The following is a 12,859-nucleotide window of genomic DNA, read 5'->3' on the forward strand; positions in this document are numbered from 1 at the left end:
ATGTGTTAGTCACTATTCTAAAGGTTAGTAACCGTCTGTGATTTATTTTTTCCGTGTTGATCTTGAGATGGATTATCGAAAGCGCTGAGAAAGAATGTATTCACCTTTTCCACCATATAAACATCTGATATCATTCATGTAGCAATCAAGACTTGTCTCATGATTCTTATGAATCTATCTTCCGTGTTAATCATGAGACGGATTGACGGGGTGTTAGAGACGAGCGTATTCATTCTTATGAATCTGACTTTATGTAGACAACAAATAAAAATGTTTTTTTTGAAAAAAAATCAAAGTGAAACAAGGATATGATAGAAAAAAATAACAATTGACGAAGGACGCATTGCAAGTAACTTTCAAAAACTATTTGTTTCTCATTTTATCTCTTGCCAACCAGGGGTTATATTTCAAAAATCAACACATTAGTGCTGATTTTAAAATTTATAGAATACAGCCGTGGTTGATAAGAAAGTAAAATAAAAAACAAATACGGTCTTGGAAAATTCCACAACTTTAAATGAGTCATTTGGTTATATTGTGAAGGAAAAAAGTTACATCGAAGCATGTGAAGGTGACGAAAACATAACCAAAGGCAAGGAAGACAAAGTGACAGTTTATAAACCACTTGACAATCTGAACATCAAAGATCACAACTACAAATGTTGCTGAAATTCAAAACGTAGAATAATCTCGAACGCAGAATAATCTATGATTATGTCCATTTTTATCTCCATAAAGTGCTTCACACAATTCATGCCTTCTACTTGGGATAGTAGCCAGCAGGAGGATATCCAGGTGGAGGGTAGGAGCCAGGTGGAGGGTATGAGCCAGGTGGTGGATATGAGCCAGCAGGAGGAGGATATGAACCAGGAGGAGGATATGAACCAGCGGGTGGAGGATAACCATAAGGTTGCCCGTAAACTGGTTGAGGGGCGTATCCTGCCGGTGGTGGGATAGGCTGATCAATGCGCGACATTTGCTGGACTGGAGGCACAGCCATCACTGGTGCTGGTCCAAACTTGCCATCTCTCTTATCCAACTCAATCTTATGTTGTGTCTGTGGGCAATGATGAACCGTGTGTTGTTTTTTCTTCTTTGTCTGGGCGAAGAGGCGATACTTTGATATAAATAAAAAGTTTTGAAGTTTTCATACCTGCATGCATGCGCAGACTCTGCAAAAAATTCATGAGTGCTTGGATGAGATCTTAGATAACATTTTATGAGCATTTAAGGGAAAGCACGGAAGAGGAAGTTTATTCTTACGAGCAGTATACGAGGTCAGCCAAACAATTCAGGATCTGGGAAGCCTCTTGGAGCTCCTCACTTCCGACAATCATTGCGACAATGGAAAAGATGCAAGCAACTTGTTGTAGACAAAACATGAATCCCTGCAATCAAATTACCACATCAAGCTGCATTTATGATAGCAATTGCTGATTTTAGCATCGGATACAAAACCCTGCCAAAAACAAGCCTTTGAGTAGTCTCAATGATAGAGCGTGGGAAGGCTCATGGGCCAGTTTGACAAAGTTAGATAATGAAGGAAAAAGCAGTAGAGCAATGAGAGGATTTACAATAATGCAATTATCACATTTGGTAGTCTGTATGTTGAACTCATCTTGGAGCAAGAAGCGAGTTGAGGCAACAGAATTGCCAAAGCACAAGAAAACCTGGAGAACAAAATGACAGAAGAAAGTTTGAGCCAAATACAAATCACAACATGTATTCTATTTATGAGGTTTACTAGAGAAACTTCAAACAGTAAAGCTAATATCAGATGCCTCTATTTCTATTAGAACAAAAATCTAAAAGTTTGTTGTTTCCTCAAAAAGCATAAGCTTTTAGAATATATAGTGTTAAATCGTTAATATGGAAATGCATAGGCTACTAGCTCAAATTTTGAATCCCTTTGGTGTTGGTTTATCTTCCCTTGAGACATCTTTCATTGGCTTATTTAAACCCATGCATCTTTGCTTGGTCTGGTTGCAGTTCAATATGATTCAAATTTAGGCCAATTTGACAGTGAGAAGAATGTTTAGATCATGAATCTTATCTCATGTACTTTCTAGTTGCTCTTGATGTTAGGATAATGGTTACTTGTCAATTTCAGACCTTTTAATTTTGAATACTTTATCCAGAAAAGGTCATGGACTCAAATCCGGACTGCCCATTGCCATTCATTCATCTGGTGGTGTCCCAAGTTTTGAACTAGAATATTTTTCTGATTAATGGAACCTTGAGAAAAAATGACAGGAAGGGAAGGGAAGGGATTAGAGAAATGCTCGTGATTATGAATCACAAGTTTACATTTTGTGTTTGTTTTCCCTTCCTGTCCAAGTTGTAAGCTGATCCTGAGATTAATTTTAAGCTAAAAAACTAGAACGTGAACAAATGTTCTGCAAAATATGAAACACAGATCTGTAGATAAAGGATGTAAGAATAATCACTATAGTTGAAAAGTTGATGTACATTGATTTACTACACAGCATCAAATATATCGATATTTTCAGATGGCGCCATTGAAATGTACAAGTGGACTAATGAGGCATAGCACATCATACTATGGTAGATACAGCTACTGCTAACAAATCAATGTATTTTGGAACAACTGATAGAAAAGATAGTATTGTCTCACATGGTATTTACACGTTTAAAGTAAACCAAATACTGGTGGATGTACTGGTTAGGAAAAATAACTCAAGTAAGGTGCAACGAGAGTAACGAGACTGGAGAAATAAGAAACATCTAAGAATACACAAATGGATCTAATTTTTTTTTGTTTCAATTGAAACAACAAACTAACCTTATGGTACATCATATTACATTGAAACAACAAACTAACTATTAAGTACCTCCGTGCAAAGGCAGAACTCTGGGCATCGACTTTCTCCACATCTTCCACTGCATGGTAGATATCCCGCACAACACGTGTACCTGTAAAATGAAACGAGCCAGAAATCATATTCTACACAAAAAAAAAAAAAAAAAAATCTAGCAAAGGTAGGAATCATTAATCCACTGAAATTACCTTGACATATCATTGTAAAGAGCTCGCTTGCGAAGCATGTATGAGACACATGGTCCACTAGAAACAAAAAATACATCAATCAAATAGGATGTTCATAAACTCTAATTTGGTGAAACTAAAAACCTAAACAGTGTAATTTTTTTAAACAATTGTATTTGCATAATAGCTATAATAAATAACTACAGTATGCTTAACAATAAAAGAAAACTAACATGGATAATTAACTTGGATTCAGATGAACATATACAGAAGCCCCCAAGCTTTCATTTTATGATAAAGATGAGTTTAGAACCAAGACCTTGACAACAAATTCCAAAACCCTTACCAGCAGTGCTGCTGGCACTTTCAATCAGATTTGACTATTTGATGGGTGCAAATTATTTTTTAAATCACAATTCAAAACAAGATGTTGCAAGTACACTCATTCTATTTCCATGATGATAAACCAGCTTATATCAGGGGGATCTTATGCTAACTAGGTATAGTTCTTATTGCTTAATCCCGAAGTCAGTGACAAAACACTCAATCATACCCAGCAATATTTGTACTTAAAACAGTATCAAGAGAATCTTATGCTAAAGAGAAGAAGCACTTAAGCCCGAAAGCATTGGGAAAAGACTCCATTTGCATGCTTCCACTTCAATCCTTAGAAACAGTCTCTTATAGCACACGTTTGATCCAATGTTGGTAAAAATTGTGTATGCAACAGAAAAATCTTAAGCTTGGTTCAAGCATATCACTTTATAGAAAGATGTGGGCAAACATCCTCCAAGTTCATTATTTTCTTTCAAGACATTCAATGGCATGAGAAAAGGCCATATACAGGAAGGGCGCCCATATAAATCCTGCTAAGAATACAAAAGACTCATTCTACTTGAGAAACCTAATCGAGTTGAGGAAAGATATCTCACTAGGAAAGAAAACTCATTATTGAAGTTTTGAGCATCTTGACTCAAGTCTAAAGCTAGTTCATTCTAATATATTCAATTTTCCTTATTTCGAAAAAGAAACAAAATATTTGGTGCTAAGATTATAAATCATGTAAAAAAAAGTCTCTCTGTGATGGACAGCCACTGTCCGATGAGGAAGCTTTAGCCACACATTGGCATAGGAGGGAGAATCTTTAGTGGAACCATCTATTATTGAAGGTCTACATCGACATTCTACTGCATGTTAAACCAATAGTGCAGCAGCAAGAAGACATCCTTAAAAATAATTAGCATCGTTTAGCAAAAAATCTCAATTACTGCACCAGATTTTATTTGACCAATTAAATCTTAACAGAAACATAAACACTAGCGGTACTAATTTGGAACAAGATAAGGGTACAAGAAAATGTTCGTTCCAGCAAGGATATTTAAAAAGGAAGCACATTTTGCAGTTCAAGCATTGAGGACAATCTAAACTATGTTCCTTATTCTTACTTCATATCCACACAGAAGTTCGACATAACGTGAACTCACAGCAAAAATCAATCCTTCCGTTAGATCTTCAGGTAAAAAACCAAAAGAAAAAAAAATTCAATAGCATCTAAAATAAGGTAGCAGAAAAGAACTGGAATTGGGAACCATAAGATGCGAACAAAAAAGAGGCAGTTCGGAGGGTAGGGAAGCCGATCTCTTACCACCAAACTGCCATACAGCAAACTGCAGAGCGAATCAGGCGCATCCGTCAGAGATCACGAAAAGGAAGAATAAATGGTGATACTAGAAGAAGGGATGCAGCGGGGATCTTACAGGGGAAGTCAGCCTGGATGGTGCCCATGAGGTCGGTGTGCCAGAGGTTCCTGTAGCTCTGCCGGAGCTGCATCTTGTCAAGGTTCGCCTGAGACGTCATTTCCGGCCACTCGCCGCAGACGCAAGATCCGAGCAGCGATTCAAGGAGGAGGAGGCGGCGGCGATCGAATTCGAGATCGCGCAGCGTTTCGTGAAATGAATCTGGCGTTTGGTTGCGGGGATTGACACGGCGAGCTGTTTACTACGATTGCCTGGTCAAACAAGGTTTTTCTAGAGGAAATATTTCCTACCGCACCACTCCTGTCATACCGCACTAGGCGAAGTGGGCCCCGCAGTGTTCATCGTTGCCTGAAGTGGTGGTATGAGAGTGGGGGGAAGAGGAGAGTCGCCATTGGTTGGTCGACGTAAACATGGAGGAAGACGTGGGAATTGTCTAGAAGGAATAAAAGAAAGTGGCCTCTAGAATCGAAATTGACAGAAAAGCCACTTAATTTTAGAATTTTAAATTACTTTTGAATTTTATTATTTCAAATCATATTAGTCAATAAAACTTTTATTAAATTTATAAATGAATAAGATGTTTACTGATCAATTAAATAATTTTAAAAATATAAAATTTTTAATTAGTAAAATAAATTCAAATTAATATTTTGATAAATAAAATTTAAATTAAATTATAAAAAATAAATAAAGCCAAGTTCAAAAATCACAATGAGAGTTATAATCAAGCATTCCGGTACATAGCAACGCTTGAAATCTTTCATTTTCTTGAAATTATATATTTACTTTGTGATTCAGTTCTCTCATCTAAGAGGTTGTACCATGATACCTAGCTTCTATAAAATCTTAGGGTGGATATGTAGAAATTATATATTAATGGTATAAAATAATTAAATACTTATAGCGATCTCCTATATATTTACAATCGACGATGACAGGACTTACTGTCAGAAGAACGATCACTAAATGGGAAAACTCTCTGCAATTCCATAAACCAAATTCCACCACCTCGGATGTTCTCCCAGTCCTCTCTATTCTCAACACACTTTGTTGTGTTTCTTCCCATTCAATGATCCTTAGATGCATCCATTATAAAGAGAAATAACCCAGGGGTATATGAGACAATTTATCTATAAGAAGTGGGCAACGTGGGTTTCCTCTCATGTTCCCATTTCCTACATCTCCCACTAGTCAAAGGTAAGTCACTAAGACCGGTTCATCCAGATTAGTCACTAAGACCAGTTAGTTACAAAGACTAAATAAGTCACATAGACTATTTGAGAGTTTAGTCACAAAGACCATATTAGAACATCCAATCCATACTTAGAGAAAATGGTTCGTGCGACAGCAAGCACACTGAGCGATAGTTGTTAAGAAAATTATTATACCTTACATAGCCGCTCTCTGAGCGATCAATGCTAACAAAGTTATTACACTTTACTTAACCATTCTTCCAAATAAATTAGAGACACACTCTTCATGGCACATATCCTCTCTCTCTTGGTGACACATATCCTTTATTCAGGATTCATCCAATCTCCCAATGACATACAATCATTATCTTAGAGATATCTATGTCTTGTTATTTACCCACATTAAATAATCTTTATTTACATCAATATGAACATCTCTAATCCCTTATAATAACTATCATGTTAGAGCATGTTCCATATTCAAATATTCACTATCATTTCTATACATAACAGAAATGGGTCGACCAGTGACCAGTGAATAACATCAAAAGATGTATGGGTGTCTGGAGCAACTCCAAGCGCCCAAACCACTTAAGTACCTAGTCAGGCACCCTCCCGGGGGTGCTCCCTTTGCGAAGCTTACACGGGTGCCTGGAGCAACTCCGGGCGCTCGGACCACCTTTTTTCCAGCTCTATCTTTCCTGCAAAAAAAGTTAGTTCAGACAATAATATATATATATATATATAAGAATAAGTTTTGACAGCCTCCGAACTGTCCGATCTTGACTTTGAGTTTCTCTGAAACTCTTAATTGGATCGATGTCTGTTGTTCCCTTAATCAGGAACGCGTCCTCATTGGATCTCTCCTCCAATTGCTTATCTCCACTTACCAAATCGCAGACTTCCTTGATGTTAGGTCCCTTGACCCACTAGGACTTCCTTGATGTCAAGTCTCTTGATCCACTAGGACTTCCTGCTAGATATCAACCAATCTAGAATTCAACCAATTGTCAACCCAATTGGACTTCCTCCTGTCAAATCTCAACCAATCTGGACTTGGTGCCAGCTATCAAACTAGTTGGACTTCAGCCTGATATTTCGATCCTCTAGACCTATCAAGTTTATATCTTGCACACTTGGTAGACAGATTAGACAAACATAACATCTAACTTTAATTCATTTGTCATTCATCAAAACTCAGATTTGATCATTTGTTCTAACTGCACCAATAGGAGTATTTACTAGCTAAAGATAAAGCATATTACTTTCTATGTTTTATCTCCAACAAGTTATCTGGATTCTTAAATCAAACTGCATTTACTGTTGATGGATTTAATAAGTGGAAGAAAGTTTGAAATGGAAAATCTTATGTTTTCCTAGGTCATATGGGAAAGATAATGTATCTTTACTCCATCATAATGTTGTAAAAGCATGTGAGGATTTGATGAACCAAACACAATATATATCAAGGAGATTCGACAATTTTAATACGTCTTCAATTAAAGGCTTATATGCATGTGGTGTTGTTGCTTGCACTTTAAGGAATTCCATTTAGAGGTCATGATGAGAAATCTAGTTCATCTAATCGTGGTAATTTTTCTTGAATTTTTGGATGTGCTGACTATATACAATAATGAACTTTCAAAGGTAATTATGAAAGCTCCAAAAAAATACCAAGTATACAAGTCATGATATTCACAAAAAAATAAACTTCATGTGCTTTCGGTGAGAGTGAAAAATATAATTTATGAAGAAATTAGAGTTGCCAAGTATTGTATAATTGTTGATGAAACTTGAGATGAATCAAAAAGAGAGTAAATGTCTTTAGTATTAAGGTTTTTGAATGTTGATGGATTCATTCAAAAACATTTTTTTGGGCTTTGGCTCACTACGATTTAGATGTTCAAGACATTAGAGGTCAAGGTCATGATGATGCTAGTAATATGAGGGGCGGGTTTAATGGATTACAAGCTTTGATTATAAAAGATTGTAGAAGTGCTTATGATGTTTTGCTCATCGGTTATAATTAGCTTTAGTTGCAGCATCAAAAAATGTGACACCTATTCATCATTTTTTGATAGATTAACTCTCATAGTTAATATTGTTGGTTCTTCATGTAAGCGTAATGATGAATTGAAGAATGCTCATGCAGATAACATTGCACATTTGATTGCTATTAATAAACTCAAGACAGGGTGTAGACTTAATCAGATAGGTACTTTACAACGAGCTATTGATATACATTGGGGTTCTCATTTGAAATCATTGAAAGGCCTAATTAAGATGTTTAGTATATCATATATGGTATTGGTCAACGTTATAGATGATAGGATTCCTTCTCAACGAGCAGATGCAACATCTGTTTATGATGGAAATGACTTCCTTTGTTTTTGCGTTCATCTTGCATCTATATGAAAGAGATTATGGGGATCACAAATACCCTTTGTCAGACTTTATAAAGTAAGTCTTAGGATATTATAAATGCAATAGAGCTTGTATTATCTACTAAGATTTTACTTCAACAGATGAGGGATAACAAGTGAAATGATTTGCTTGTAAAAGTAATTTTTTTTGTTAACTTTGAAATATTGACATTCTTGATTTCAATGTTCCGTATATTAATAGACGAGGTTGAGCCCGTGCTCATCAAGACAATTTCACCATTGAACATCATTATCAGATAGACCTCTTTTATGCTTCGATAGATTCACAATTGCAAGAAATTAATGGTCGCTTTAGTGATAATACTATGAAATTGCTCATTCTTAGTAATGCCTTAAATTCTCAAAATACAATGGAGTCTTTTAGAATTGTAGATATAAGTAAATTAGTTGAAAAGTTTTATGCCTAAGATTTTACAAGAGATAAAAAAGAATAATTGGAGATGCAATTGAAGCATTACGAGTATAACGTAGTCAAAGGGCCCAAACACAAAAATCTTTCAACCATTAATTTCAAAATTATGTCAATGGTTGGTAAAGACTAACAAGTCTATTACATACAATCTCATTTTTATTGTGATCGTACTTATGCTTAATCTTCCGGTTTGTGCGACTACTTTAGAATGATTATTTTTTGCGATGAATATTGTGAAAACAAGACTTCGGAGTAAAATGGAGGATACTTTTCTCTCAGATGCTTTAATGGTATATATTGAGAGAGAAATTGTTAGAAATGTTAGCATAGAAACTATCATTGAAGACTTTAAAAATTTAAAAGAACGCCGAATTCCTTTTAGTTATAGAATTGTATTTGATACTTAATTAAATATACATTAACTTTATGTTTCTGAATCATAGTTTGTTCATAATATTGCCAACATATAGTTTGCCAGTAAAAGAAGTTCCTGATTACTTTAAATTATCTCTTATGTTAATTGAAATAAATTTGGTTGATTATGTTTACTATGATGCTTTCAGTTGCATTATATTGTTGTTATCATGATGAAATGAAATTCAATTTTTCTATTTTTATTTTCTCATTTTTTTTTATCTCTGATTGGTAATTCTTCCATGCCAACTCATAGAGTTTTTTTTATAATCTTAGTAGCCAATATAAACAATATGTATCAACTATTGACGATAGAATTCACATATATTATTAATGATAGCATATGGTATATATAAATACTATTACAAGTGAAAATAGGAAAATACATAAATTATGAAAATAATAAGTATTTCCTAATAATAATTGTTCTCTAATAACTAAGAAACAAATAACTATTTTCTAATAATAATTATTTCCTAATAACTAGGAAATAAATATTTACTTATAATAATTATTTCCTAATATGCCCTCTTAAGATGGTGTCCCATAAATGACACCAATCTTGCTGCAAATAGCAAACAACCGAGGTTGAGAAAGCGATTTTGTAAGTGCATCAACCAACTGATCCTCAGCAGGAATATGAGTAACTCGCAGTTCGGAGATCACGAACAAAGTGATAGTCAATAGCTAGATGCTTCATCTGAGAGTGAAAAACAGGATTAGCTGAAAGATACGTGACACCCAAATTATCAGTAAAAAACACAGCAGGGCTTGGTAGCCGGAAGAAGAAGATCTATCAAAAGTGACTTAATCCATTGGATCTCAGTTGATGCAGAGGCAATGACATGATATTCAGCCTCAGTTGAAGAGCGTGCAACCGTGCGCTGTTTAGTAGATTTCCAGGAAATCGAATTAGCACCTAGAAAAGTAATAAATGTGTTAGGTCGTGTTGACCGACTAGAAGGGGGTTGAATAGCCTGCATAAAAAAAAACTACCCTTTTCAAACTTTCAAAAAAAAAAAATACTTGCATAAATAAAGTAAATAAATAAAACTGAAAGAAGAGGCAAAGGGATTTTTACTTGGTTACAACTGGGGAGGTTGTTAATCCAAGGAGAATGAAGCATAATAGATATCTCCTTTCGGGCGGAGAAGCCTCTTACAACATTCAAGCACAGAGAAAATAAGAAGCTAAACTAATAATGAAAGCATACAAGTGTTGTGATCAGAATCGCTTGTCTTTTTAAGCTTCTTGGACCAACGCTATATTTATAGCCTTGGTCGGGGCGCCTGGAAGGGTTCCAGGCACCTGGGAGGGGATAAAACTTTATCCCTTCTTGCATAGATCGCGTTTGACCGTGATCTGGATAGCATCCAAGTTCGGGCGCTTGGAAGGGTTCCGGGTACCCCAGATTGGTCCAGACGCCCGGAAGGGTTCTGAGAGCCCCGGACCAAGAAAGTCAATAGAGTTGACTTTTTTTCGATCCGGGCCCTTTGCTCCGGTTCAGCTCGCCTCGGTTCGGATCTTCCGCTCCGACTCCACTTGCTTGGGTGATCTCGGCCATCCGGAATAGGGCTCACCCGAACTCAACTTCCGGCCTTCTCGAGCAGGCTTCCGCTCTGACTTCTCGTCCCTCGGAATCATCGCGTGCTTCCTTCTCGTCTGCCAGCATACTCCTCCGCAGCTCTTCGTCCCTCGGACGCACCGAGCCCATCGACTCTCTCCCGTGCCGACCTTCTCGCTAGTTGTGTCTCTTGCTCCCCGAGCAATCTTCTGCTCCAGTTTCTCGTCCCTCGGAAACACCGCGCGCTTCCTTCTCGTTCGCCGGTGTACTCTTACGCGGTACCTCGTCCCTCGGACGCATCGAGCCTGTCAGCTCTCTCCCATGTCATCCTTCTCGCTAGCCGCATCTTCCACTCGCCTTCTTGTGCTCCTAAGTTTCTGCACACTTAGACACAGGGTTAAAACACCATAGGACCTAACTTAACTTATTTGATCATATCAAAATAACCTTGGAGTTCCAACAATCTCCCCCTTTTTGATGTGAGCAACCCAAGTTAAGCTAGGGTTAACCAACATAAATTAAGAATAATAAAATTTTGCATGAAAGCGCAAAAAGATAAAAATTTGTAATGCTACCTCTCCCTAGACTTAATATTCTCTTCTCCCCCTTTGATCACATAAAAAATGGGGTTCCTTAAACATCTAAGGGTATATTTTTCAAGACAAATAAGAGAATTTAAATTCTAAATTTATCAAGTTAAAATGACTTGAAAAAAAATTGTTAATATAAAACACAAGTAAAAAGAAAAATGGTAAGGAAAAGTCTTATGCTAGGGTTGCAAATGACTATAGAAAGGAGAAACCAATAAATGGCAAGAGAAAGTCATTTAAAGGTAAGGTTAAATTAACCAAGGACAGGGTATCCAAGGTTAAGAAGGTTAGTTTTGTAGGCCAAGTGTCCCCGGTGGTGTACCGATGTGGCCTAGCGATTATGGATGAGTCACCTAGGGAGGTGGCTAAGGCTAAGGGCTCTAGGGGGAGCTCAAAGAGTTAATTTGGGGCCCATGGTAAATGGATCTCAAGTGGGTACTACTTGGGAGTCTAAAGGAGCCATGGAGTGTGCCAAATGGTTTGGAGATGGACTTGAGTCTCAAATCTAGGGATTTGGCACACATGGTTTGTGTTTCATGTAAGAAATATGATATTTGGGGTCATATAGCATGATAATTGATTTTGGATGTATAGATGCCATATAAACTAGTGTTAGGGATTCATTATGGGTTGATATGGGCAAATACATCAAGAGGAAGTCAAAACTAGGACTTTAGATCAAGGTTCAATTGAACCATTTAGCTAGTTTTATATTTTATGTCAATCTTGGAATTGGTGATAGATACATTTTGTAATGTATTTTCCCCAAGTATACACTAGTAAAATAGACCTCTCCACAAAATTTAAAATTTTTTAGAGGTCTGTGGAATTTCTGGTGCATTTATGAAGTTTGTCAGAAAAGACTATTTTTTTAGAAATAGAGTATCAGTCGACTGGTATAAATACCAGTCGACTGGTAACAGTATTTTTGAGTACAGAATACCTCTGTAACCTCATTTTGATGAGGGCAGTTGACTGGTGCCGATACCAGTCGACTGGTAATAGTATTTTTCGACTACGGAATAATTCTGTAAGGTTATGTCGAGGGGATCAGTCGACTGATACTAGTCTGAAAGTATTTTCAGCACTAATTTTGATTGTGTCAACTCATTCAAATGTATGAGATCCATGGGGATAAATACATGAGTTTAGAGTCAGTTTGGATGACAAGTTTTCGACAATTGGGATATTATTGGAAAATCTTTTGAATGTTAGGCAAAGGGGGAGAAGTAAGGTTTAGTTGGGAAAACCTTAAGTGTCTTTGCGGAGGGGGAGCCTTGTGATAGGTTCTTAAATATCCCTGTGGCAAAATCTTAGCTCATTGGGGAGCTTAGGTGTAGGGGGAGCCTTGGGATAGGTTCCAATGCATGTTACATTTTGTTTCGGCGGTGTAAGTCCAAGTGTGTGGCCTTGGCAACGTAAGTCCATTCGGCGGTGTAAGTCCAAGTGTGTAGCTTTGGCAACGTAATTCCATTAAG

At 36.7% G+C, this 12,859-nt stretch overlaps 1 protein-coding gene across 1 annotated transcript; it reads right to left on the reverse strand.

Annotated features, from left to right (window-relative positions):
• Window positions 1–597: 597 nt before the first annotated feature.
• On the reverse strand, window positions 598–5,007 carry LOC122045067. Its single transcript, XM_042605122.1, has 8 exons — window positions 4,765–5,007; window positions 4,653–4,674; window positions 3,029–3,085; window positions 2,853–2,934; window positions 1,575–1,670; window positions 1,264–1,388; window positions 1,154–1,172; window positions 598–1,057 (listed from the first exon to the last, which is right to left on the reverse strand). Exons 1-8 carry the CDS (start codon window positions 4,862–4,864, stop codon window positions 761–763), a joined length of 798 nt encoding a protein of 265 aa, XP_042461056.1. The 5' UTR covers window positions 4,865–5,007; the 3' UTR covers window positions 598–760.
• Window positions 5,008–12,859: the final 7,852 nt, after the last annotated feature.

This window comes from Zingiber officinale, chromosome 2B (genome assembly GCF_018446385.1).
Source record: "Zingiber officinale cultivar Zhangliang chromosome 2B, Zo_v1.1, whole genome shotgun sequence".
In the NCBI taxonomy this organism is placed as follows: domain Eukaryota; kingdom Viridiplantae; phylum Streptophyta; class Magnoliopsida; order Zingiberales; family Zingiberaceae; genus Zingiber; species Zingiber officinale.

Coding starts and splice junctions, on each gene's coding strand:
- LOC122045067 (XM_042605122.1), bottom strand. CDS start 4,864: ATGACGTCTCAGGCGAACCTTGACAAGATGCAGCTCCGGCAGAGCTAC. Junction 4,675..4,764: donor CATCCAGGCTGACTTCCCCT/GTAAGATCCCCG, acceptor TTCGCTCTGCAG/TTTGCTGTATGGCAGTTTGG. Junction 1,389..1,574: donor AATGTGATAATTGCATTATT/GTAAATCCTCTC, acceptor ATTTGATTGCAG/GGATTCATGTTTTGTCTACA.